Below are 21,953 nucleotides of genomic sequence, written 5' to 3' on the forward strand. Positions count from 1 at the left end.
ATTGCAGAAGATAGAGCCTTTAAATGTAATGCAGAAGATGCTAGGATACAACCAGGTATGGGGTGTTTGGGTGCCCAGACCAGTCAGGGACGGCTTCCAGAGGAGAAACACACATGTGGAGTGTGAAAGTATAGATAGAAAGCAGCCAGGTAACTGAGGGTAGGGTTGGTCTTGCAGAAGTGGAGGCGGTTATACCCACTCCACGAAACTGGTTAAGGATTATATAAGCTGACACCTGTAAACAAACGCACAGCCCAGAGAAGGTGGCCATTCCTATGGGCTTCCTCCTCTTTCTAATTTCCGTTTGTTCAAGTCATAGGCTGACTTCCCTCAAGGGCAGGGGCCATGGTCTCCTATCTTTATATCACAGCCCTTAGCATGGAGCTGAACACAGTATGTGCCACTGAGGGACAGTTTAATTGAGTGAGTGAACAAACAAACGAACTGTCAAGAGGCGGACCGAGAAAGCCGTGCTGTGGTGTTTTGCAGCAAGTTCCCCTAGATGGTCACCGCCACGCCTCACCTCACCTTGACCCAGAAACAGGGTATCTGCGCTGGTCCAGACATCCATGTGTGGCCAGTGGCTGAGCACGCACCTGAATGCCACACCAGTTTGGGGACCTGGGCCCTGTTCCATAATCTCTCTAAGCCTCACTCTTCTCATCTGTTCAGTGAGAGAAATTCACCTATCTCAAAAGAGCTAAGGGATGGATGAGGTCATGTTTATTGAAAATGTTGAGTATGCTGCTTGGCTCCTGGTAAACCCTCACACCACCTTTGCTAAGAAATCACCTGTGTGAAGAGGTCCATGGCAATGCTGTGTGGCAACAGTGTCTCTGCCTGGTCGGGTGTACTTTGCTCTGACCCCCAAACGCTGTGAGTCAGAGCATCTTCTGCAGTTCTAGGCTGAAACTATTACAGAAGGACTAAAAATCATCCATGTTTAAGTATTTTTAGCTGATTCTAGTGGCTCGGAGGGGAAGGAGGTGGAAACGGGAGGAGGAAAAAAAGATTCTTCTTTGTGACCTGAAATGACTCCTCATTTACATCTGTTTCTCCCAGATCCTTTTTGGGGTAGGGGGGTTCCCTCTCTCTGTGCTCAATTCCACTTGGCAGTCATCGCAGTTGAGACTAACCTCAGGGACGCAGTCATACCTCAGAGCTCTGGACAGGAAGAGAAAGCGGGTCAGAGTTCTGGTCAGCCCGCTGCTGTGCGCTGCTGTGTGAGCGGAACGAGCATTTGAGCCTCCCTGTGGCCTCCTCCTCTTCTGTGAAGTGAAACTAACAAGGATGCTCTGGCTGCCTCTCGGGGCTGTTGGGAGGATGCAGGAGTGGTGATAAACGTCTTGAGAAGAGCGCTGTGTTGTGTTCATCAGTGAGCCCCATCTCTCCCCCTCCCCAGGCAAGGAGTGCCTCCTTGAGGGCAGGCCCTCGGGGCTTCCTGTGTCTTCCTGCAGGAGCTTTCCTGCCTCCTGCACACTCCAGAGCATCTCTGCATCCTCTGCCAGCCTAACCGGCCTCCCTGTGGCTCTGTATTAACCTCCCGCCCTCCACGTTGCCCACAGGGACACAGTCTTTTTTGTTCAGGGGACACTTTTTCCCTCAAGCCAGCTGGACTTTCCTCTGTAGGGACGCAGAGACTCTGCACAACAGACACTGCCCCTCCAGGGGTGCCTGATGTCCATGGTTTTCTATAGTACTTGTAACCTAGATACAGAATCTTCTAGCCTGACAGAGTCAGAGACCAATGCCATAAGGTGAACCCACCACACAGCTGGCGAGAGCACAGACGCACAGTCCCTCCTCAGGTGGCTCTTAGGAGGACTGCGAATGAAAGCCCGCAGAAATGGTCAAGTCCCGGAGAGGAGATGGCCACCAATATATAAATCATGGCCATTTTTATTGAGCACCAGGCAGGCAACCAGGCCATGGGTTATGATAACTTTTGTGATTTCCTTTGATCCGATTCCGGGATCCCTGGGTCCCCAGCTTGCTGTGTGTCCTTGGGCAAAACAGAGGCAGCTTCTGATCCTCTTGTTTCCCAGGGAATGATAATGATTTGGCATGTAGAGTGGATTGAACTTTTGACACGTTCCCTCTGTTCCCCTAGTAGTTCATGTAGTTCAGAGGGTGTCACTCCAAGGCGTGGGGAATAGAGGCCCCCAGGGAGCGCTAGTTACAGGGTCCCAGAGGGAAAAGGGGACCCTGGCCAGCCTCTCCCTGGTGCCTGATGACTGTAGACACCCACTCAGGGCTGTCCCTCCTCCTTTTGGTTTCCTTCAGGGAGCAGCAGCTGTGTCCTTCCCCTGCTCGGGCCGCTCAGTGACTCCCAGCTTCCTTCCTGCTGGAATCTAAGCTCCCCAGCCCACCTCCCCGCAGTCTGGGCTGTGTCTCCCTCAGTGAAACCTCTCCAGTAGACCTTCTCTCTATGACAGCTGTACATCCTTGGCTGGCTTTCCCTCTGCACCTTTTCTCGTGTCATCACCTTCTCCGGGATGCTTTTCTGTCTCCCCCAGTCTCCCCTATGCTTCGAGACCTTCCCAGCTGGTTCTAGATTGCGTTAGCAGGGAGGGGAGGGCATCTGGGTCTTTTGAGACCCAGTTCTGAAATATTCCTATTGGCCTGAAACTGACAGACATTCATTCTGGGAAGATTGCAAAGAGGGTTCAATAATATAGCCAGGCATCTGTGCAGATGTTCTTTTTCAGTTCCTAGTGTATGCCAGGCACTGTGTGGAGCTCTTCATTAGCTGATATAGACATTAACCATCATTCTCTCCTGTAAGGTAGGTATTGTTATCCTCATTGACGAGACCGGGAAAATGAACCTTAGGATAATTAACTTGTCTGCAGCTCCGTGATTAGTAAGATCTCGGCTCCTGAGAATGTGCCCCGTTTACGCAGCAAACACTCCCTGGTGCCTCCAGACAAAAACTCACTGATCTGAGGGGGAGGAAAGGCCTTGTCTGGATCCCAGGGAGACTCAGAACAGAGGCAAGGAGGAGTGTGTTCTCTTATATCCACCACCCGTGGTCTAACAGCTGGTTTCCCAATTACAAACGGCTGCCCCCCCACCCACCGCAGAGGCCAGAGCCCCAGCCCCTTCCTAGCACGAATAAACCAAGGCCTCCCCACCCGGGCCATAGGGCTCCGCCGCGTAAAAACATTGGGGAACCTAAGCAGCGTTTCCCCTGCCGACCACCCCCTGAGGAGCACTGCCTAATAGGCTCTTTACGGGTTGGAAAATAGAGTCCTGTTGATGCAAGAGGAAGAAGGACATCACCACGTCACCGCAGGTTGAAATCCTCCCCCTGGAAGGCCTTGGTAAGCCCCCAAATAGCTCAGCAATTTTTTTTTTTTCTACTCTGATTAGCTTGATGGAAAAGCCCATAGCTTTTTCTTCCCATTGGTCGGCTTATGGGGGTAGTGATCCTGCCTCCCCCCAGCAAGCCTGCTGGCCGATCGATTGTTAGATGTACGGCTCTCGAACTCTCCAACAGGCCACGGCTGCTGAGAGCACAGGCCATTAGCCCCAGCCAACTGAAAGGGTTCACCACCAGGAGACTGATTCTGAAATTGGGTCTTTATGATCAATATATCTTTCTCCATTAGGCTCATTTCCTCCCAAGGAAATGCGTAGGGCCATTAGGGTGTGTGTGCATTGACAGGCCTCTCCACTGTCCTCCTTCATAGCGAGGAAGACAGAGCCGGCACAGAATTGAGAGATGCGCTTGTTAGACAGAACTGCCCAGGCTCCTTTTCTTTCTTTCTTTCTTTCTTTCTTTCTTTCTTTCTTTCTTTCTTTCTTTCTTTCTTTCTTTCTTTCTTTCTTTCTTTCTTTTTATTTATTTATTTATTTATTTTGTCTTTTTGTCTTTTTGTCTTTGTAGGGCCGCATCGACGGCACATGGAGGTTCCCAGGCTAGGGGGTCTAATCGGAGCTGTAGCCTCTGGCCTACACCACACAGCCACAATAATGCCAGATCCAAGCCACATCTGTGACCTACACCACAGCTCACAGCAATGCCAGATCCTTAACCCACTGATAGAGGCCAGGGCTCAAACCCGCAACCTCACAACAATTGCTAGTCAGATTTGTTTCCGCTGAGTCACGATGGGAATTCCCTGAATCTTCTTTTCTTAAGGCCTGTAAGAACAGGAAAGATATCCTTCAAAGGTACAACCTTGAAGAAAGTACATCCTTGTCTGGTCGTAAGAAGGAATGGGCGGAATACGCTCAGGATCTCTGCAGCCACGGAATCACTGTTTATCAATTAGAATTGCCTCTGAGGACCTCAAAACATTTTGTAAATGTCCTGTCTTTCCTTCTCAACTTTCTTGTGAGCGCATTCATCACCTCCTCATTGGAGATTTAAAAAAAAAACAAAAAAACCCCCTAAAGCTCCAAATTGGGAAATGACTTTCTTTGGGGAAATGGCAACTAAAATCTGGTGTCCACATTCTAGCTCCTGCAAGGACACACTGGGGCAACAGTTTTTGGCCAGGCCTTGATTTTCGCTAAAGCCAGGAAGGCTTGGCTAAATCACCACTTCCGCCTGCTCCTTGGCTTGGGTGGCTCTGAGCTGCTTGTCAGTGCACCTTCATGCTCATTTGGCCTCTGATCATCAATTCAAATTGGCATTGGCTCTGTAAGCATTGTATTGACCACTGGTAGCCACCAGGGTAACCATATCAGAAACTGAAGTCTTGATTAATGGACCATAAATGGTGAGAGGGGCTGCGGGATGTCAATTCAGGCTGGTTCCTCTATAAGCATCTCTCCTCACTGGCCACTGCAGAGCCTGGACTCCTGTCTGCCCTGTATTTTGTGTCCGTGCCCCCCATTCTCATACCCTGCTGGTCCTGATGGGGGTGCTCTGCACCTGGGGATACTCTCTTGCCAAGAAGTCCCATTCCAACCTGGGAAGTACCCCAGATCTCCAGGGTCACACCCAGTGAGAGGTTTAGGGACCACGTCTCCCTAAGTTTCCAGAGAGGATGGAGTTTGGAGGCTGCTGGCTGAGATGCTGCTCAAGGCTCTAGGCTGATGCTTTGACCAATCGACATATTCCTTTGACTAATGCAGACTCTGGTCATAGCCTCCAGAATCAACCCCTGGATTGGGATGGCCACAGAGATGACAGGACAGCGGACCCGTCAGGATAGAGCCACCCAGGTCCAGGGAGCCTTGTCGTAATACCGGCTTCACTATTTGTCATGAGGCTTAACATCTAAGTGCCTGGCACAGAGAAGGCCTTCAGTCATGGACTTCCTTGTCATTTTTTTCCTACTAGAGAGACAAAGATGCTCAGTTACCCGCTTGCCTTCTGTTCTCAGGAGAGCCATCAGCTTCAGGCAGGCTCAGGCTGCCTCAAACCATCCATAAAGAAGGTTGGCACTGAGCAGATGGCTTGTCATGGGGCAAGATTAAATCTGCTATTTTGACCTAAAACCACATTACAAAACAGCATCTGTTTTGCAAACACACCCTAGAAGAATTCCTCAATTTTGCTAGGGGTACCAGTGGCCTCTTTATATGACTAGATTCTTTAACCAAGAGAAATTGAAGTTGGGTTCTATCTAAGTTTGCCCATCCCCCAGTCTAGTGCAGATCCAGGTGAAAGAATGAGCTATCCAATTAATTAGGTCATCTTTTAATTGAATGCACAGTATTAGATGTGGAAATTCAACAATAGATATCCTGGAAGTTGAGAACATTTAAAAAAAATCCTGTATTACCTTTAAATGTTTCTGGAATGTGAGAATGAAAGATACAATGTTAATTTTGGTTGTACACTTGAACTTCCCTGCCCATACAATGTTGTCTCTTGCCTTCATACATTAACTCTTGACATTGTCTTTCTTTCAAATGTCCTTTTCTCCTTGTGGATTTCTCTAGCTGGCCTTGAATCTGTTTTTAAGTTCCAGATCAAGCATGGTTTCTTCCAGGACAGATTCCCAAACTTGATCAGCTCATAGCACCCTTAGTGTCTGAGTCATTTTTACATAGAACCTATAGACTAATATAAATACCCAATGGTTCTGCTTAGATTCAAACAACTCAGTATCTCCTAACAACTTAAGGGCTGGGTGAAAAAAATAACACTCGAAATTGAAAGAAAAACATTTTTATTTCATTCTTAAAGAACTGCAGTTTCTTACTAATGGGACATGTGTGTCTGTTGAGCACTGCACAACTGCTCAAACCTTAGGATCAGATTGGAGACTGCTGCTCTCATTTCTTTTTCTCCATTGGTCTTCCTTGGGTACTTGCATTTATTATAGCAGTTGCCCAAACCCCGGCCTCAGAAAGATAAGATATCAAGGGGAATACAGGACAATCTTATGTTGAAACTGTGATTACCTCAAGCTAGTAGCTTATGTCCAACAGGTGATGAGGATGGCTGTGTATCCTTCGAGAATTAAAAATTTCTGTGTGGTACCTCTGAGTTGGCTGTGGGGTTCCCACCTAGAAGAGCTTTGTGGACATTGTGAGAACCTCAGCCCCAGAATCTGCCCCCTCCTGTGTCAGTACCCCTCTTCCAAGCTGCCCCAGCGCTCTGCACATCTCTTATTGAGGCATTTGTAAGAAGCTGCTTGCGTGTCTGAGGCTGTGAACTCTCCAAGGGCATGGACCATCCCTCCCTCTAATTTGCTTGCCCAGTGACAGCACAGTGCCTGGCACACAGTTGGTGCTCGACTGAGAGGTCCTGAACTCCTGGGAGGGTCCGAGACCACAGCGGAACCCCAGAGACCCAGGGCAGCTGCAGCGGAAGTCAGCCTGGGCAACAATTAAGCAGGAAATTCTAGTCAGGCTCAGAACTTGAGTTTCTGAGAGGGAGTGAGACTCCTGCTGGCCCTGGACCTGGGACCGGCCTGAATTCACTCACCAGGCCTGGATCCAGCCAAGGGCACCAGAGGCTATGACCTCTGAAAGGGCTCCATCCATTCAAGTTTTAATTCAGAGGGCGACACTCAGTAAACTCTGGGTTTTATTTTTGGTTTACATTTGGTTTCCTGCTAAGAAGGGAATAAAGATCATGGAAGGAAGAAAAGGGGAGGAGGGAGGAAGGAATGCTGCTTTGCCTCCCACAAACTGTGAACCGTGTGGTTGAGTAGTGCCAGGGCCTTGGGGCCAGATCTATCACGGACCCAGAATTCAGCAGAGCCGAGAGCAGGCGGTCGCAACCGCCCCAGGCAGAGTGAAGCAAGGCTGGCAGTGGGTGCTTCTGGTTCCTCTGCGGCGGGCTAAGGTCTTCACAGCTGCTTGCCAGATTATTTGATGAGCCCTTAATTTCATCTGATTTGTGCCACTTCGTCCCCAGCATTTGTGTTTGTATCATTTTTTTCACACTCTGCTAAGAATGAACCCTAGATATCATTACGAAGGTTAAGACCAGGGTCCGACGTCAAATTTGTGTTGTCACAGAGTAGCCGAACCTCAATCGTTGACCTGATTCCAACCATGAAAGTCCCATCTCACTAGTGGGTCCCTTGAATCCAATGACTGGAGTACTCTCCTTGGCGTTTAAAGGGATTCTCCCCCTTAGTCTGCTCGAGGTCTCCAGCAGGCTCTGCCGACGTCCGAGTCACTTCAAAGGCAGCAGCTATTCAAGCTCAGCCTGGGGTTTGGGGTCCACCCCACACACCCCTCTGTTCTTGGCATGGGCCACGTCCATGGACCATGGAGGTGGGGATTCTATGGCAACAGGCTTTCTCCAGCATGGGGGGGAGGGGAGACCTTCTGCCACTGCCATGTTCAGTCTGTTCTGTGGGCAGAGTTCTGGCAACAAACTCAGCCCACACCATCATCAGCCTGGCAGTGGGTGAAGGAGCCGCCCAGCTCGGGACCCTGGGGACCAGTTTCTCCTCCTACAGCCTCCTGCCCAGAGAATCACACACCTGTTTCAGATCAGTAACTACTTTCTAGAAACTTTCCCAAAACAAAACCAATCAACAAACCAACCAAACACAAACATTTTCAGTCATACTACTTCCAGGAAGTTCTTGCTGATATCTAACCTGAGCCCTGTGTGCTGCTTTTACCATGGCTCATCCCCACTAGAGGTGCTGTATCAGATATGATAACCGTCTATAAAACCGAAGCCTTGTCTGCTTCTGAAGGAAGAATTTGGGTTCCCATGGCCGTTTACCACCACAGCCTTTTCACCCACACCTTTCCTTATTCCTCTCAATTGCATCCTTAAATCCCCACTAAAACTTGTCTTTGGAGTTAGAGGGACCATAACTTAACGAGATCTTTCATTTCCAGAGGACATCCCTAGCAAGGAGAAATAAATTTCAGATAAAATCTATTTCGTTGGGGGAAGAACCTAAAGAAAAAAAAAAAAAGAAATTGAATCCTTTATATAAATAGCACATCGTACCACAAGTGAGTTTTCCTTTTCCCAATTGTTTTTGAAACAATGGGTCTTTTTTTGGTGATTTTAATCCCTCAGAGATTCTAACCTCTAAAAGACCATGTTTTGTATTTTTTTGTGGGTACGCGTGGCCTCTGATTGTCTAGTAAGTGGTAATGAAAACAGGGCTGGCATTTTGGCAGTGATTAAGCACAGCATCTAGGTGTGGGAAATAGAGGATTTCCTGTGTTTCTGCACCAGCTTCTGTTCCAAGGGGTTCTGAGGAGTCTGCCTTGCTTCTCCATGACCTCCTCCTACTGGAAGTAGGCTTGTCTTCTACAGTGCCATTCTATTGAGTAGAGTTTTTTTATCCTGAGCATTTGGTATTTGTACTCAGACTTTTGTGGGAAAAAGAAGGCATTTCTCTGAGGACAGTAGAGCAGAGCAAGTGCAGCTGGCCTTGAATTAGGCTGGCGCCTGCCCCTCCCTCAGCCCTCGCTGTCACCAGGCTGCCCTGAGCATGTGTCTTGACTTCCTTCCTGAATTTCCCCTGGTGTCAAGTGAAGAGGTTGGGCCCCCAGATGATCCCTGAGGTCCGTTTCAACCTGACCCTCTGTGGTTGTCACTGCATCATAAGGTCTCATTGTTCCACAGAGGAAAAGGAAGGAGGCGCTGGGTTCAGCCGCCAGTCGGGAAAAGGATGCTTGGAAAGAGCATCAGGTTAAGCTAGAAACTCTTCCCCTCTCTTCTATCCCCCCAAGGACCCTGAATTGGTGTGGTATAAGGGGACAGAGATGATCAGTTACCTGCAGTGTGTCAGGTGCTGTTCGAGGCTCCTGGCTGAGGAGGAGAGATACCAGGTGAATGCCGTCACCACAGCCCCTGCACACAGCCCCCCGCCACCAGCAGGAGCCTACGTTTTCTTTAGGTCTCCCTTGAACTGTTGCTTCCCCAGTGGAGCCCTCCCCAGCTACTCAGCCCAGGTCAGATCCCCATCCTATGTTCTCAGGGTTCTTTGGGCTCCTTCTTCATTGCATTGACCACCAACTTCGTTAAAAAATTGTCTGTGCAATTAACGTTTTCACGACTGAAAACTCCACAAGGGCAGGGACCATATCCATGTGTTTTTCACCATATTTCCAGAGCCTAGCATGGTGCCAACAAAGTCAGAGCAATTCAGTGGGTATGTACTGAACAAACATAAACTTGAATGCGTGAACAGATGGACGGATAGCAAAGCCGGGTACAAACCCAGCATTGTCTGGTTTTGGGAGACCCGCCTGACGTTTCAGAAGCCCTCTCCCTGTATGTTTGTGCATAGGGCTGTGACTTGCTGCCAGGACCACCCTGTGATACTGTGATACGCCAGGCATAGAACTTTGTTTCTCCAGCAGTGGGAGTGGCAGTGGCCCTTCTCTGGCTGCCCCTTTTACCCGGTGCTACTTGTCTGTGAAATAGTTGGAGACTCTGGTCTAGCCTGAGGCTCGTGGTGGTGGCTGGAGGTGGGGGATGGGGTGGGGGTGGGGCACTGGATTGAACCAAAGCAATTGTCCTCGTGGGCATTCAGCCTTGAGTCTTAGTACCCTCGGCACCACTTTCTAGCACAATCTGCCCAGGGGTTGCAAATGAGAAAAGGCTCTGGAGGGGCTCTGGGTCAGGAAGAGTGAGTGGGTGAAAGGAAAGGAGAGAAAAGCAAGACTTGATAACCTTTAGGGAGGCAGAAATAAAGTCTCATGTGGAAATGGCTAAAAATAGATGGTATGGGCTGTCAGGCTGCATGCAAATCTAATGCTAATTACATGGAAATTAATCACAAGTCCTAACCGCCATAAGACTTGCTGTGACCCTTGGGGAGACATCCTGCTGTAAGTGTCTCCCCCACACCCCCCCAGGAGCCTGCTTCACACCCAGCTCTTGCCACTGCAGTGAGAAAAGCTGATAGGAGGCTAAAAATACTAACAATAGAAATGTGATTTCTTGCAGACAAAAAGCCTTGGCATCCACAGGAGGAAGAAGTGTTCAGGCAGCATGTGACTGGTTGGTATGAAATAAATAAATTGAGAAAATAGCATGTAATTAACTCTAAGTGTATGTGGATGAGCAGAGATGTGCAGCCTGTCTCTAATGGACCCATCCGGGGGGAGAGGAGCCAAAGGACCATGTGACAAGGCTGAGTATCAAGCCACTTGTCTCTTCTGTCCTGACTCTGAGTGTGTTCTCCAAGCTGCCTAAAGAAAGGCAAAGAATTTCCAAGATACAGCCCCCATCATGAGATCCGCCCCCCTCTAGTCACTTAAAGATCCACTTTAGATAACTGGGCAGATTGATTTAGAAATATCCTCCTTACTTTCCAGGATGTTGCTACCCAGGGCTGACCCCACCAGGGGACCCTCTCGAAGCATCCCTTGTCTTTGGAGGCATGTGGGTTTGGTCAGACTGAGCTGGAGGGACAGACAGGCCAGGTTGGGTTGGTACTGGTGGACCAGGAAAGGACTGGGAGTTTATCCAAAGTGCTTAGGAAGTTTTTAGGGAGCTGTGGGGAGCAAATGCTATAGGACAGGCAGGAGAAGAGATGTTGGTACATCTGAGAGGGTGAGCTTCAAGGGGTGGATTTTTAAAAAATTTTTTATTAGGATATAGTTGATTTGCAGTGTTGAGTCAATTTCTGCTGTACAGCATAGTGACCAAGTCATGCATATAGATACAAGCTTTTTCTCATATAATCTTCCATTATGATCTTTCCCAAGGGACCAGAAATTGTTGCCTGTGCCAAAGAGCAGGACCTCATTGCTTAGCCATTCTAACTGTAATAGTGTGCATCTACCAACCCCAAACCACCCCCCCATCCATCCCACTTCTGGCCACAGAGAAGAAGGGGTGGATTTTTAAAGCACAGACCTGAAAACCCTTCTGCTGGCTGTGCTTGGGGATGGAGGCTGCGAAGGGTGGGTCTCTCTTTCGGTTCCTCCTTTGCTTCCCTAGTTCTCAAGTGCGGCCTGCGCTCGGCCCCCTTTCTCTCTGACAGGTTGTTCTCCCATGTCGGCGACCCCTTCCTGGATGACCCCCTGCCCCGGGAGTATGTCCTCTACCTCCGGCCCACCGGCCCCCTGGCGCAGAAGCTTTCCGACTTCTGGCAGCAGTCAAAGCAGATCTGCGGCAAGAACAAGGCACACAACATCTTCCCCCATATCACCCTCTGCCAGTTCTTCATGGTGAGCCGAAGCCCCCACCCCTGGGTGCCCCGTGGGATGAAGACAAAGCTGGGAGCCTCTTAGGATGTTGGCAGGAACAGTCCCCGGGCTCCAGAGTGGGTTGAGCCTTCGAGGAACCAGGGAGGTCCGAGGCCCGGGAGCAGCCTGGGTCTGGAGTAGCATCGTGATAATTGCACACCATCAGGACCAGCCTGACCCGGTGAGCGGCACACTGGCCTGGCAGCCACTGCAGGAATGGATTCTCACACCCAGCTTCATCCTCTCTCTCGTCTCCTCCTCCCCTCTCACAGGGACAGGGGAGCCCCGGGGGAGCAGGGAATGAGAAACGTAGTCTGTGACGGGGGTGAGGGGAGCGTCTTCACCTTGGACACCATCCACAGGTTATCTCCATCTTTCTAGAGATGGCAAAGATACCTTTCACCTGCCATGTGTCCTAGGCCATAATTCTGGCCATCATGATGCTTATTTAACAACTGGATCACTCCCCCCCCCCCCGTTATATTAACTGTAAACACATCTCATCTTCTTTGATTCTCTGCAGAGATGGAGAAGAATGGGTGAGTGCCGCTAGTCACGATGAGGCAGAACGCTAGCATCTTAAGACAATCTGTTTTTCTAATATTGTGGGTTGTTTTTCCAGAATCTCATTCATATCCTCTCCCCCCCCTTATAGGTGAAAATATGTTCCTAACACCTTGTCTTTTACCATTCACGCTGCAAATTAAAATGATTATCATTTCCTCTTAGTCATGGCAGGATCTTTCTCAAGAGCATTCAGAGTTTGAGGTGCTCTCATTCTTTCCGCAGGGCTCTGGAGAGGGGAGGAGGAGGTGTTCTAGCTCTCAGAGCCTCCTTCTTCCCGAGGGCCCTGGGGGTGGACGAGAATCAACTGCCGATCAACTAAGTGGAACAGAAGAGGCACAGATGATGCACATCCGCTAGAGAACAGGAGTTCCCGCCATGGCGCCATGGGTTAAGGATCAGACTGCAGTGGAAGCTTGGGTTCGATCCCTAGTCCAGGGGCAGTGGGTTATGGATCTGGTGTGGTTGCAGCTGTGGCATAGGCCGCAGCTGCAGCTTGGATTCCATCCCTGGTCCAGGGGACTTCCACGTGCCATGGGTGTGGCCAAAAGAATGAACAGTAGAAAACACACCACAACTTATTATGGGTGCTGTATGCAATCCCAGCCTGGCCCTCGTGCTTCTCTTCTGCTGGACCAGCCCCAGGGCCCTCAGGCAGCGCTCAGAGGAGCACATCAGAGCAGGGAGGGAGAGGAGAAGTGGTGCGTTGCCCCAGATGAATTTCCCAGTTGGATCATCCACTTCCAGATAACCGGGGCGCTGCAGGCCTCCTCCCTCCTCCCAGACACAAGGGGTGGTTTAGGAATTGCATCATCAGCCTCCAGCTGTGGGCAGGAGATGCCGTCTCTCTCCCCGGGTCTCTGAGGGAAGCCTCTTGTTTCCCTGCCAGTGTGAGGACAGCAAGGTGGACGCCCTGGGCGAGGCCCTGCAGACCACGGTCAGTCGCTGGAAGTGTAAGTTCTCGGCGCCGCTGCCTCTGGAGCTGTACACCTCCTCCAACTTCATCGGCCTCTTCGTGAAGGAAGACAGCGCCGAGGTCCTCAAGAAATTCGCTGCTGACTTTGCGGCGGAGGCTGCATCCAAAACCGGTGAGCCACCCGCGGCTGGGCCAGCCCGGGGTCCTGTCACTCACACAGGAGGAAGGAAAGGGATAGGAAGTGGTGGTGGAGGAGTGGCATGGAGTCAGGAGGTGGAGGGTCCGGCAGGACTGGGCAGATGTTGACCCAGCATACAGCTGTTTCCTGCAGGACCCCACCCCTCTGGTCCCTTTAAAAAAAAATACCCCGCTCCTGTTCGGCTGACCTCCCAGAGATCAGGTCCCTGTCTGTCCCTAACACCCACGCTGAAGGTACACAGATAACGGCTCCCTACTGAACTACCCATAAATTCCTTGGTAGCCCCACCGTCTCCTCCCATGGAGAATGTGGGAATTTTCCTTTCTTTTTCCCAACCCCGCTCCCAGGCAGGCGTTGACCTGGCTCTCCCTGTCCCCTCTGTGAGGACTGAGGCCTTTGCTTGGAGGGTAGAGTGGAACCACCTAAGCAGCCAGTAAGAATCAAGTCGGGAGTTCCTGTTGTGGCTCAGTGGGTTAAGAATCCAACTAGTGTCCATGAGGATGTGGGTTCAATCCTTGGCCTCGCTCAGTGGGTTAAGCATCTAGTGTTGCCATAAGCTGCGGTGTAGGTCACAGATGCTACTTGGATCCAGAGTTGCTGTGGCTGTGCTGTAGGCCGGAGGCTGTAGCTCCATTCCACTCCTAGCCTGGGAACTTCCATATGCTGCAGATGTGGCCCTAAAAAGGAAAAAAAAAAAAAAATCAAATCTTCTGAGCCAACACCTTTCCACTTGTCAAAGCCCATCAGACAGGCCCCCTAAACCTCAAAACCTGTCCACAAATGTCACCCCTTCCTGATGGCACCTGTTCTTTTCATGGGAGCTCTCATTCAAGCCAACAACTGAGGTTTACCATCAAAGGAATCCGCTTCGAGGGATGTGATTCAGGATGCCTGTTGACTTAAAGGCAGGAGGCACACAGAGAGGATGAGAAGCAGGAGTCTGCGAGGTTTTCCTGCCTGACCACAGGGGCAGACGGCTCACTGAGCTCAGCAGGGGCCTCACCTGCTGAGGAACAGACAGACAATAGGACAGGGGGTCTGCTGGCTCCCTTTAGAATGGACTCAAAGTGGGCAGGTATTATTGGGCACCTATTCTGCATTTATCCATGAGGAATGCAGCAGAGAAGAAGTGGCTTTTCCTGGCAGAGACACATCAGGAAAGCCTGAGTCAGGCCCCATGGGAGTCGGGAGGGGCCATCATCCCATCATGAGTGGCGGGGTGCCCCCTTCACAGAAGAAAGGAAAGTCACCCTGGGAAGATGCTGATCTATCTGCCTGTGGGAGGGCAGGTGGAAGGAGCATGGGAAGGAGCAGAGCGTGTGTGGGGGGACAGTGGGGGTACCCTGACCAGTGTGGAGGGCGTGAGCTGCACCCTGGGGTGCTGAGTGTTGAATGCAGTGCTGGAGGAGACCCAAGCTTGCCAACCCCACCCTTTGCTCCCTGGGCTCCTGCCCTTTGACCTCACCTCACCTGTCCGTGTCCCTTGCTGCAATTTTCATCCTCAGCTCCAGCCATTTTTCTCAGTGTCCTTTTTTTTTTTTTTTTTTTACAAGAAAATCTCCAAACAGGGCTCTGGTCCCCTGGGAAGAGTATGGTGAGGGCCCCATCATTGAGCAGGGTCACAGCGAAGTCTCCACCCTCATAGGAGCCCCAGTCCTTAAGTCCCCTCTGTGCATCGGGAGCTGGGTGGCCTTAGACCCCACCCCCACTTCTTCATCTCTGGGCACTTAACTAGTCTCTGCTCTCTGACTCTGGCGGAGCCCACTGCATCCCAGGAGCTGTACATTTCAGAGAAATGGCATACGAGGCAGATTCCTCCCTGTTCCCATCCCTCCACCTCAGGGAAATGGTTCTTTTTCATCCCACAGTAGCGATTGTCAAAACCAATAAAACTCCCACAACAACCAAATCTCATGCTGCAGCCACAAAACCCAAATCCCTCACAAATGAGTTAAGCAGCTCTTGGCCAGGAACTGGCCGAGTCACAAAGCGAGCCTTGAGGGAGAGGCAGGCGGGCCCTTGCTGGCTTTCCTTGTAGAACCGGACAGCTGACTTCTCTCCAGCCATCTGTGGCCACTCTTGGAGGGCTGGCCCCCTGGTGGTGAAGTGGAGAACTGAGCAGCCCTGACCCAAGCTGTTGGCCCCCAGATCTTTGCCCTAGAACTTGTGCCTTGGTGGTATTCACAGGTGCGGCAGACCCAGATCCCAGCAGCAGTTAGAGGTGGTGTGGCCCTCCATTCTTGGTGGTTTATCGAGATTCATTCGTGTGTATTCATTCATTCAACAAACACTGAGAGCCCATGATATGCTGACCCCGGGGGTAACCCATGAATAGGACACAGAACCCTTGCCTTGGGGGGCTTACACCAAAGAAATATAATGTGCTGTAACAGAAAAAGTACTCAGAACCACAGATCTGAATTCTGAATTCTGCTCCTATCTCTGTGCAACTTGAGTAAGCCCCTTAATTTCTGGAATGCCCTAAATTCCCCCTAGGATTCCAGAAATTAAGGGGCTTGCTCAAGTTGCCCCTTGAGTAAGAAGTCGCCTCTTCTTCACTCTTCTAGCTTGGTCGGTAGATGAGTCCTCCCTGCTGAAAGATGTACAAAAGAAACTAAAAGCCATTGTCTTGGCGTAGGTAGGCTGGTTTGGTTTGGTTTGTTTTTCAAGGTGTCTTAGAATAATAGTCTCTTTAAATTTTTTTTTTTTTTTTTGTCTTTTTAGGGCCACACCTGCAGCATATGGAAGTTCCCATGCTAGGGGTTGAATTGGAGCTGTAGCTGCCAGCCTACACCACAGCCACAGCAATGCCAGATCCAAGCCACGTCTGCTGCCTACACTGCAGCTCATGGCAATGCCGGATCCTTTAACCCACTGAGCCAGGCCAGGGATAGGACCCGTGTCCTCAAGGATGCTAGTGTTACCTCTGAGCCACAACGGGAACTTCCTAGTCTGTTTACTTTAAACCTGAAGTTCTCAATCAGGGGTGATGTGTCCCCCTCGACCTCCCCCTCAGGTCATTTGGCAATGACTGAAGTCATTTTTGGTTGTCATAACTTGTTGGGGGGAATGCTACTGGCATCTAGTGGGTAGGGGCCAGTGATGCAGCAAAAGACCCATGATGCACAGGACAGCCCTCACAACAAAGCAGTATCTGGTCCAAAATGATATTGAGAAACCCTGATTTAAACTTGGGAAATAATCCATCTTTTCTCCTCATTTCTCCATCAGAGCCACCCAGAAGCTAAGAAGCTTGATTTCAAAACAAAGGTGATAGAGCATTAGGAGTCATATAATTTGCTCCTTATTTCCACCTAAATTAGCTCATCCTTTTGGGTCTCAGTTTTCTCATCTGAATGGTGGGGCCGATGATAATCAGCTAGACTTTTTGCTGCCAGGAGCCGCTGACCAAAATGTTTGCCTCTCAGCTGATCCAGAAAAGCCAGACAGGTGTCTTTTTCCCTAGCCAATGCTGAGATGTTACCCACTCCTCGCCTTATCCTGCTGCTGTGAAGGAGAGAAACAGCTTTCGTCTGATGGAGGACTCCCTCCCTTGCTATCAGGGAACCTTTCTGTCTTCTTCCTTATGTCTCCACCGTTGCGATGCAATAACTGCCTGTTTCCTTCCTTCCAGAAGTGCACGTGGAACCTCATAAGAAACAGCTGCACGTGACCTTGGCGTACCACTTCCAAGCCAGCCACCTGCCCACCCTAGAGAAACTAGCCCAGAATATCGATGTCAAACTTGGATGCGACTGGGTGGCTACGATATTCTCCCGGGATATCCGATTTGCTAACCATGAGGTAATGTCTCACTGTGGCGCCCGACTCTACTAGGGGTACTGGGGTGCCATCAGCCCCAGCATCACTTGTTCCTGTGGGGAGATGGATGCCAAGGGAAAGCAATCAGCAAGCTTTGGACCAGAAGTTCATCTACATGCTAGCTGACTCTCTGGGAAGCTTTGAGCTTGCATCCCTCCTCTCTGGGTCCTGAGTGGCTCAGCTGTGTAATGTCCCCATTGCTCTGTCTGCCCAGCGAACCTCACTCAAATGATATAGAAATGAAATGGGAAAACAGAAAAGCATTTTGGGGAAGTTTGAAGTATTCTTATGAGTCCAAGGTGTTAATAGATGGAAGACATCATCCTGATCTTAGGTGAGGAGAACACCTAAATACAAAAAAGAAAAAAAAAATCCATGAACACACAGTTAACAGGTATTTGCTGAGTATCTATGGCATGCATGTTACCATGGGACATGCTAGAATTTTAAAATAAGGAGTTTGAGTCCAGCAGGGAAGAGAGACCAGACACGCCTGAGATGGAAGCATAGACCAGACATTGTGAGAGTTTGCATGCATCCCACAGGAGGCATACACAGCACAGGTGAATCCCAGCACACGGTCCTGGCATCCTTCTCTTGAGGGAATCAACGTTGCTTTCCAGGACAAAGCATGTGCCATCTTTGGAAAGTCACATTGTCCCCTTTTTTCCTGAAGGAGAAGCTGAAACACAAAGAAATTAAGCGGCTGGTCCAAAGCTAGAGAGCAATGCAGGACCAGAACTGCAGCCAGAGTCCAGGGGTTCTGACCAATAAAGACAGGCAGCCCATCTGAAAAAAGACCACATAGTTTGCAAAAACGGTCATCCAATATATTTATGAAACAATACTCATATTTGTTGCCTAGTTTTTCAACAGTAAAAGAATTGATATTTTTGTTTACATAACCTTTTAACCTCTCTTTTAGATATCTTTCTAAGATACGAAAATCAGAAATTCGGGATTTAGACGTTCCCGTCATGGCACAGTGGTTAACAAATCTGACTAGCAACCATGAGGTTGCAGGTTCAACCCCTGGCCTTGCTCAGTGGGTTAACGATCCGGCGTTGCTGTGAGCTGTGGCGTAGGTTGCAGACACGACTCGGATCCTGCGTTGCTGTGGCTGTGGTGTAGGCCGGCGCATGCCGCTCCTCTTCGACCCCTAGCCTGGGAACCTCCATATGCTGTGGGAGCGGCCCTAGAAAAGGCAGAAAGACAAAAAAAAAAAAAAAGAAAAAAGAAATTCGGAATCTAGGCCAGGCGACCTCACTGTTGTTTTGGAGGTGTTTTGGTGACAAAGGTCCAGGCCTGGGCATGGGTCCCGTGAGTGACAGGGGCATACGGCCTTGTCTGACTTGGCTGATGGGAATGGCACGCCCTCCTTCCAAGTCATTTGGTGTAAGTTTCTGCAAAGGCACAACAAGGAGACTGGGCTTAATCATCCTTCGGAATTCTGACATCTCCTGGACTTGCTTAGCCCGGGCCCTAAATAGAACAAGTGGGGCATGGCTGATTGGATTCCTTCCGAGGGCAGAGGGTGGCAGGCAGATGGACTGTGAGAAGTCACCTTTCTAGGAGAAGGAAGGTGGCAGTGGAATTTTCCAAGGAATATCTTCTAATCAACACTGCCCTCCAGTTAACTCGGAGGGTAATTGCTTTTCGGCCTGACCCACATTCTGCTTGATCGGCGCTGAGGGAAAGAGGCAGCCGGCGCCCACATGAATTATTTTCTAAAAATAACATGGCCTCTTTTTATCTCTTATTTGTCAAAGCTCGTTTATTACTATTCTTCCTGATAAAGCTCTCCCTCCGAGGTCGCTTGGCTCTACCTGAGCCCTCCCGCATCTGTGAGCCTCTCCTTGTCTTTCTCCTCCTTCTGGGCCCAGGAGGCAGGACTGATTGATGGGTCCAGGGAGATCAGAGATGTCCAGAGAAGGTGAGTGACTTAGCCAAGGACCCTCAGCAAGCGGTCCTTAGCAACCCTCCTCCTCTCATCCCTCCGCTGTGCAGATGCTCGCTTGATGTGGGCTTGCAGACTTCGCCTTGTATTTCACACCGTCTCTTCCACATGACCGATTCCAGGGTGTTCTGTCTGTTGCATGTGCCAAGCCGTGGAAATCTAGAGGAAGGACAGAGTTACACAAAAAGCATACATTTTGGAGTCTAGCACACATGGCTTCTAACCCTGGCTCCCTCACTTGAGCAGTGGTTAGAGTCACCTTTACAATTTCCAGAACTCTCCAGTGCTGAGTTCTCTCATGTGCAAAATGGTGATGCGCTGTTGCTGGACTCTTGTGTGGATGAAAGAGGATGGATGGAGAGGCCCTCACCCATGAGCCAGCACAAAGCAGGTGTGGCGACAATGACAGCAAAATCGTCGCACCCATTACTGTTACTGAGATTAAAGGGGGTTTCAAAGGCAAGGAGAGTCGGCTCCTACCATCACATGGGGCTGCCTCTGCCCCTCCCAAGACATCAGTCAGTAAACTCTGAGCTTAGTCCCCAAGTGGGAAGGGAGGAAAAACATATTGGAGACAGACGCAAGATTTCTTGCAAGTTGTAGTTCCCACTGTGGCTCAGCAGGTTAAGTACCTGACATGGTGTCCGTGAGGATGGGGGTTCAATCCCTGGCCTCATTCAGTGGGTTAAAGCAGCTGGCATGGCCGTAGCTGCAGCGTAGCTGGGGCCTGGATTCAATCCCTGTCCCAGGAACTTTGGTATGCTCTGGGTGTGGCAAAAAAAAAAAAAGTATCATGTACTTCAAAACTAGGCAGGTGTCCTGAGATCTCCCAAACTTAGGATGACTTTTGCACCTGATTTTGGTGAGTGAGAAAGGGCTGTGGCGACATGGGCACTGGTTATTTATAATTTTAGATTTGCTGCGATACCTTAAATTCTTATTGCTTATTTATGTATTTATTTATTTATTGGTTTTTAGGGCCACATATGTAGCATGTGGAAGTTCCCAGGCTAGAGGTCAAATCGGACCTCGGTCAAATCAGGTACCAGCCTACACCACAGCCACAGGGCATCCAAGCTGCGTGTATGACTTACACCATAGCTCATGGCAACCTCGGATCCTTAACCCACTGAGCAAGGCCAGGGACTGAACCAGCGACCTCATGGATTTTAATCGGGTTTGAGCCACCATAGAAACTCCTCTTACTGCTTTTGTTTTGTTTTGTTTTGGTTTTAGTCTTTTTGCCATTTCTTGGGCCACTCCCGCAGCATATAGAGGTTCCCAGGCTAGGAATCTAATCAGAGCTGTAGCTGCCAGCCTACGCCAGAGCCACAGCAACGCGGGATCCGAGCTGCGTCTGCAACCTACACCACAGCTCATGGCAACGCCGGATCGTTAACCCACTGAGCAAGGCCAGGGATCGAACCTGCAGTCTCATGGTTGCTAGGCAGATTCATTAACCACTGAGCCACGACGGGAACTCCTTACTGCTTATTTAAATCAACGCTGCTTATTGTCCAGTTACTCTCTACCTGGACGCAATGTCCCCTATTCTCCCTGCTGTGCCTTGATCTTCCTGGAGTCACTTCAAGGTAGAATACTCACTGCTCCCCATGTGAAAGGAGGCATGAGTTCTTCTCCAAAGTTCTTTTTGAGTTGCTCACAGAGTAGGCACTTCTGAGGCAAAGACATCATGAGCCAAGGCTGATGCTGTGCTTGAGCATCCAAGGAGCCTGAGTTTAGACTTGTTCCCTATGACTCGGTGCCTCTCTCCACCCTGTTCCAAGACAAGGAATGTTCCTTTGGCTGGATCATCACATACCTAGCCTAGAGGTGGAAGAGATTTCTTAGGAATGTTTGTTTTTCTCTAGACTGTTTTAACAACTCAGCGGAAAACCTTCCTGGTTAGTTTGGAAACGTGGTTTGAGTGTGTACATGGCAGAGAAAGGGTGGGGGTGCGGGAGGTGAAAGATGCTGGAGCAAGAATTAGGGGGGAAATGGGTCCCCTAAATTAAAGGAACATCAGCAATCCACTAGGTTTGTTAAGGTCTGTGCATTATCATGTTCATTCTCTATGGGGAAAACAAATCACATTTTCACTGGCTCCTCTCATTCAAAATTTCCAGAAGGAATTTTTTTTTTGGGGGTCTTTTTGTCATTTCTTGGGCCACTCCTGTAGCATATGGAGGTTCCCAGGCTAGGGGTCTAATCAGAACCGTAGCCACCGGCCTATGCCAGAGCCACAGCAATGTAGGATCTGAGCTGTGTCTGCAACCTATACCACAGCTCACGGCACTGCCGGATCTTTAACCCACTGAGCAAAGCCAGGGATCGAACCCGCAACCTCATGGTTCCTAGTTGGATTTGTTAGCCACTGAGCCACAACGGGAACTCCAGAAGGAAATTTTTTATGACATGGTCTGATGTGTCACCTTGACCCCGGTGAGCTGATAAGCTCACAAGCCTACCCAGCACAGGGGTCAAGTGTCAGTGTCAGCTAGATGGAAAGGTAACCCCTTGAAAGACAGGTTTCATGGGTCATCAGAAATTATTATGCCCCTTCTGCATCCTGGAGTCTTCATTTAACTTTTATAGTCCAGGTATTATTTTACAGATGAAAAAACTGAGGCCAAAGTTAAACACTTGTACATGGGAACCACCATCTCTAGCCTGCCGCTAGATGGCTGCGGGATGGTAAGAAAAGCTGGTAAAATTACAGCTCCCTCTTTGCTCCCCTTGTGAAACACATAAGATAGCAACGATGGTCCTCCATGGAGGTCTCCTGCTGTTAACGACAAAGGGGTAGAGTCGATGTTCTCCCAAGTACCACCATGCCTCTGCTGCTGCTATTTATACATACCAGGAAGGCAGGCAGTAGGTGGAATAAATCCGCCAAGGGGCATGAC

The 21,953-nt window shown here is 49.8% G+C and overlaps 1 protein-coding gene across 3 annotated transcripts in view; it reads left to right on the plus strand.

Moving 5' to 3' along the window:
• UBASH3B (ubiquitin associated and SH3 domain containing B) overlaps positions 1–21,953 on the plus strand; it is a 144,837-nt gene that overhangs the window by 94,435 nt on the left and 28,449 nt on the right. For 2 of the 3 annotated variants that reach the window (XM_047753716.1, XM_047753718.1), the window contains exons 2-5: positions 10,343–10,396; positions 11,385–11,571; positions 13,043–13,241; positions 16,903–17,072. In XM_047753716.1, coding sequence (XP_047609672.1) covers positions 10,343–10,396; positions 11,385–11,571; positions 13,043–13,241; positions 16,903–17,072 — 610 coding nt within the window. Of the gene's footprint in view, positions 1–10,342; positions 10,401–11,384; positions 11,572–13,042; positions 13,242–16,902; positions 17,073–21,953 lie in introns of all 3 variants that reach the window. The other variant, XM_047753717.1, reaches the window with a different exon arrangement.

This window comes from Phacochoerus africanus, chromosome 11 (assembly GCF_016906955.1).
Source record: "Phacochoerus africanus isolate WHEZ1 chromosome 11, ROS_Pafr_v1, whole genome shotgun sequence".
In the NCBI taxonomy this organism is placed as follows: Eukaryota; Metazoa; Chordata; class Mammalia; order Artiodactyla; family Suidae; genus Phacochoerus; species Phacochoerus africanus.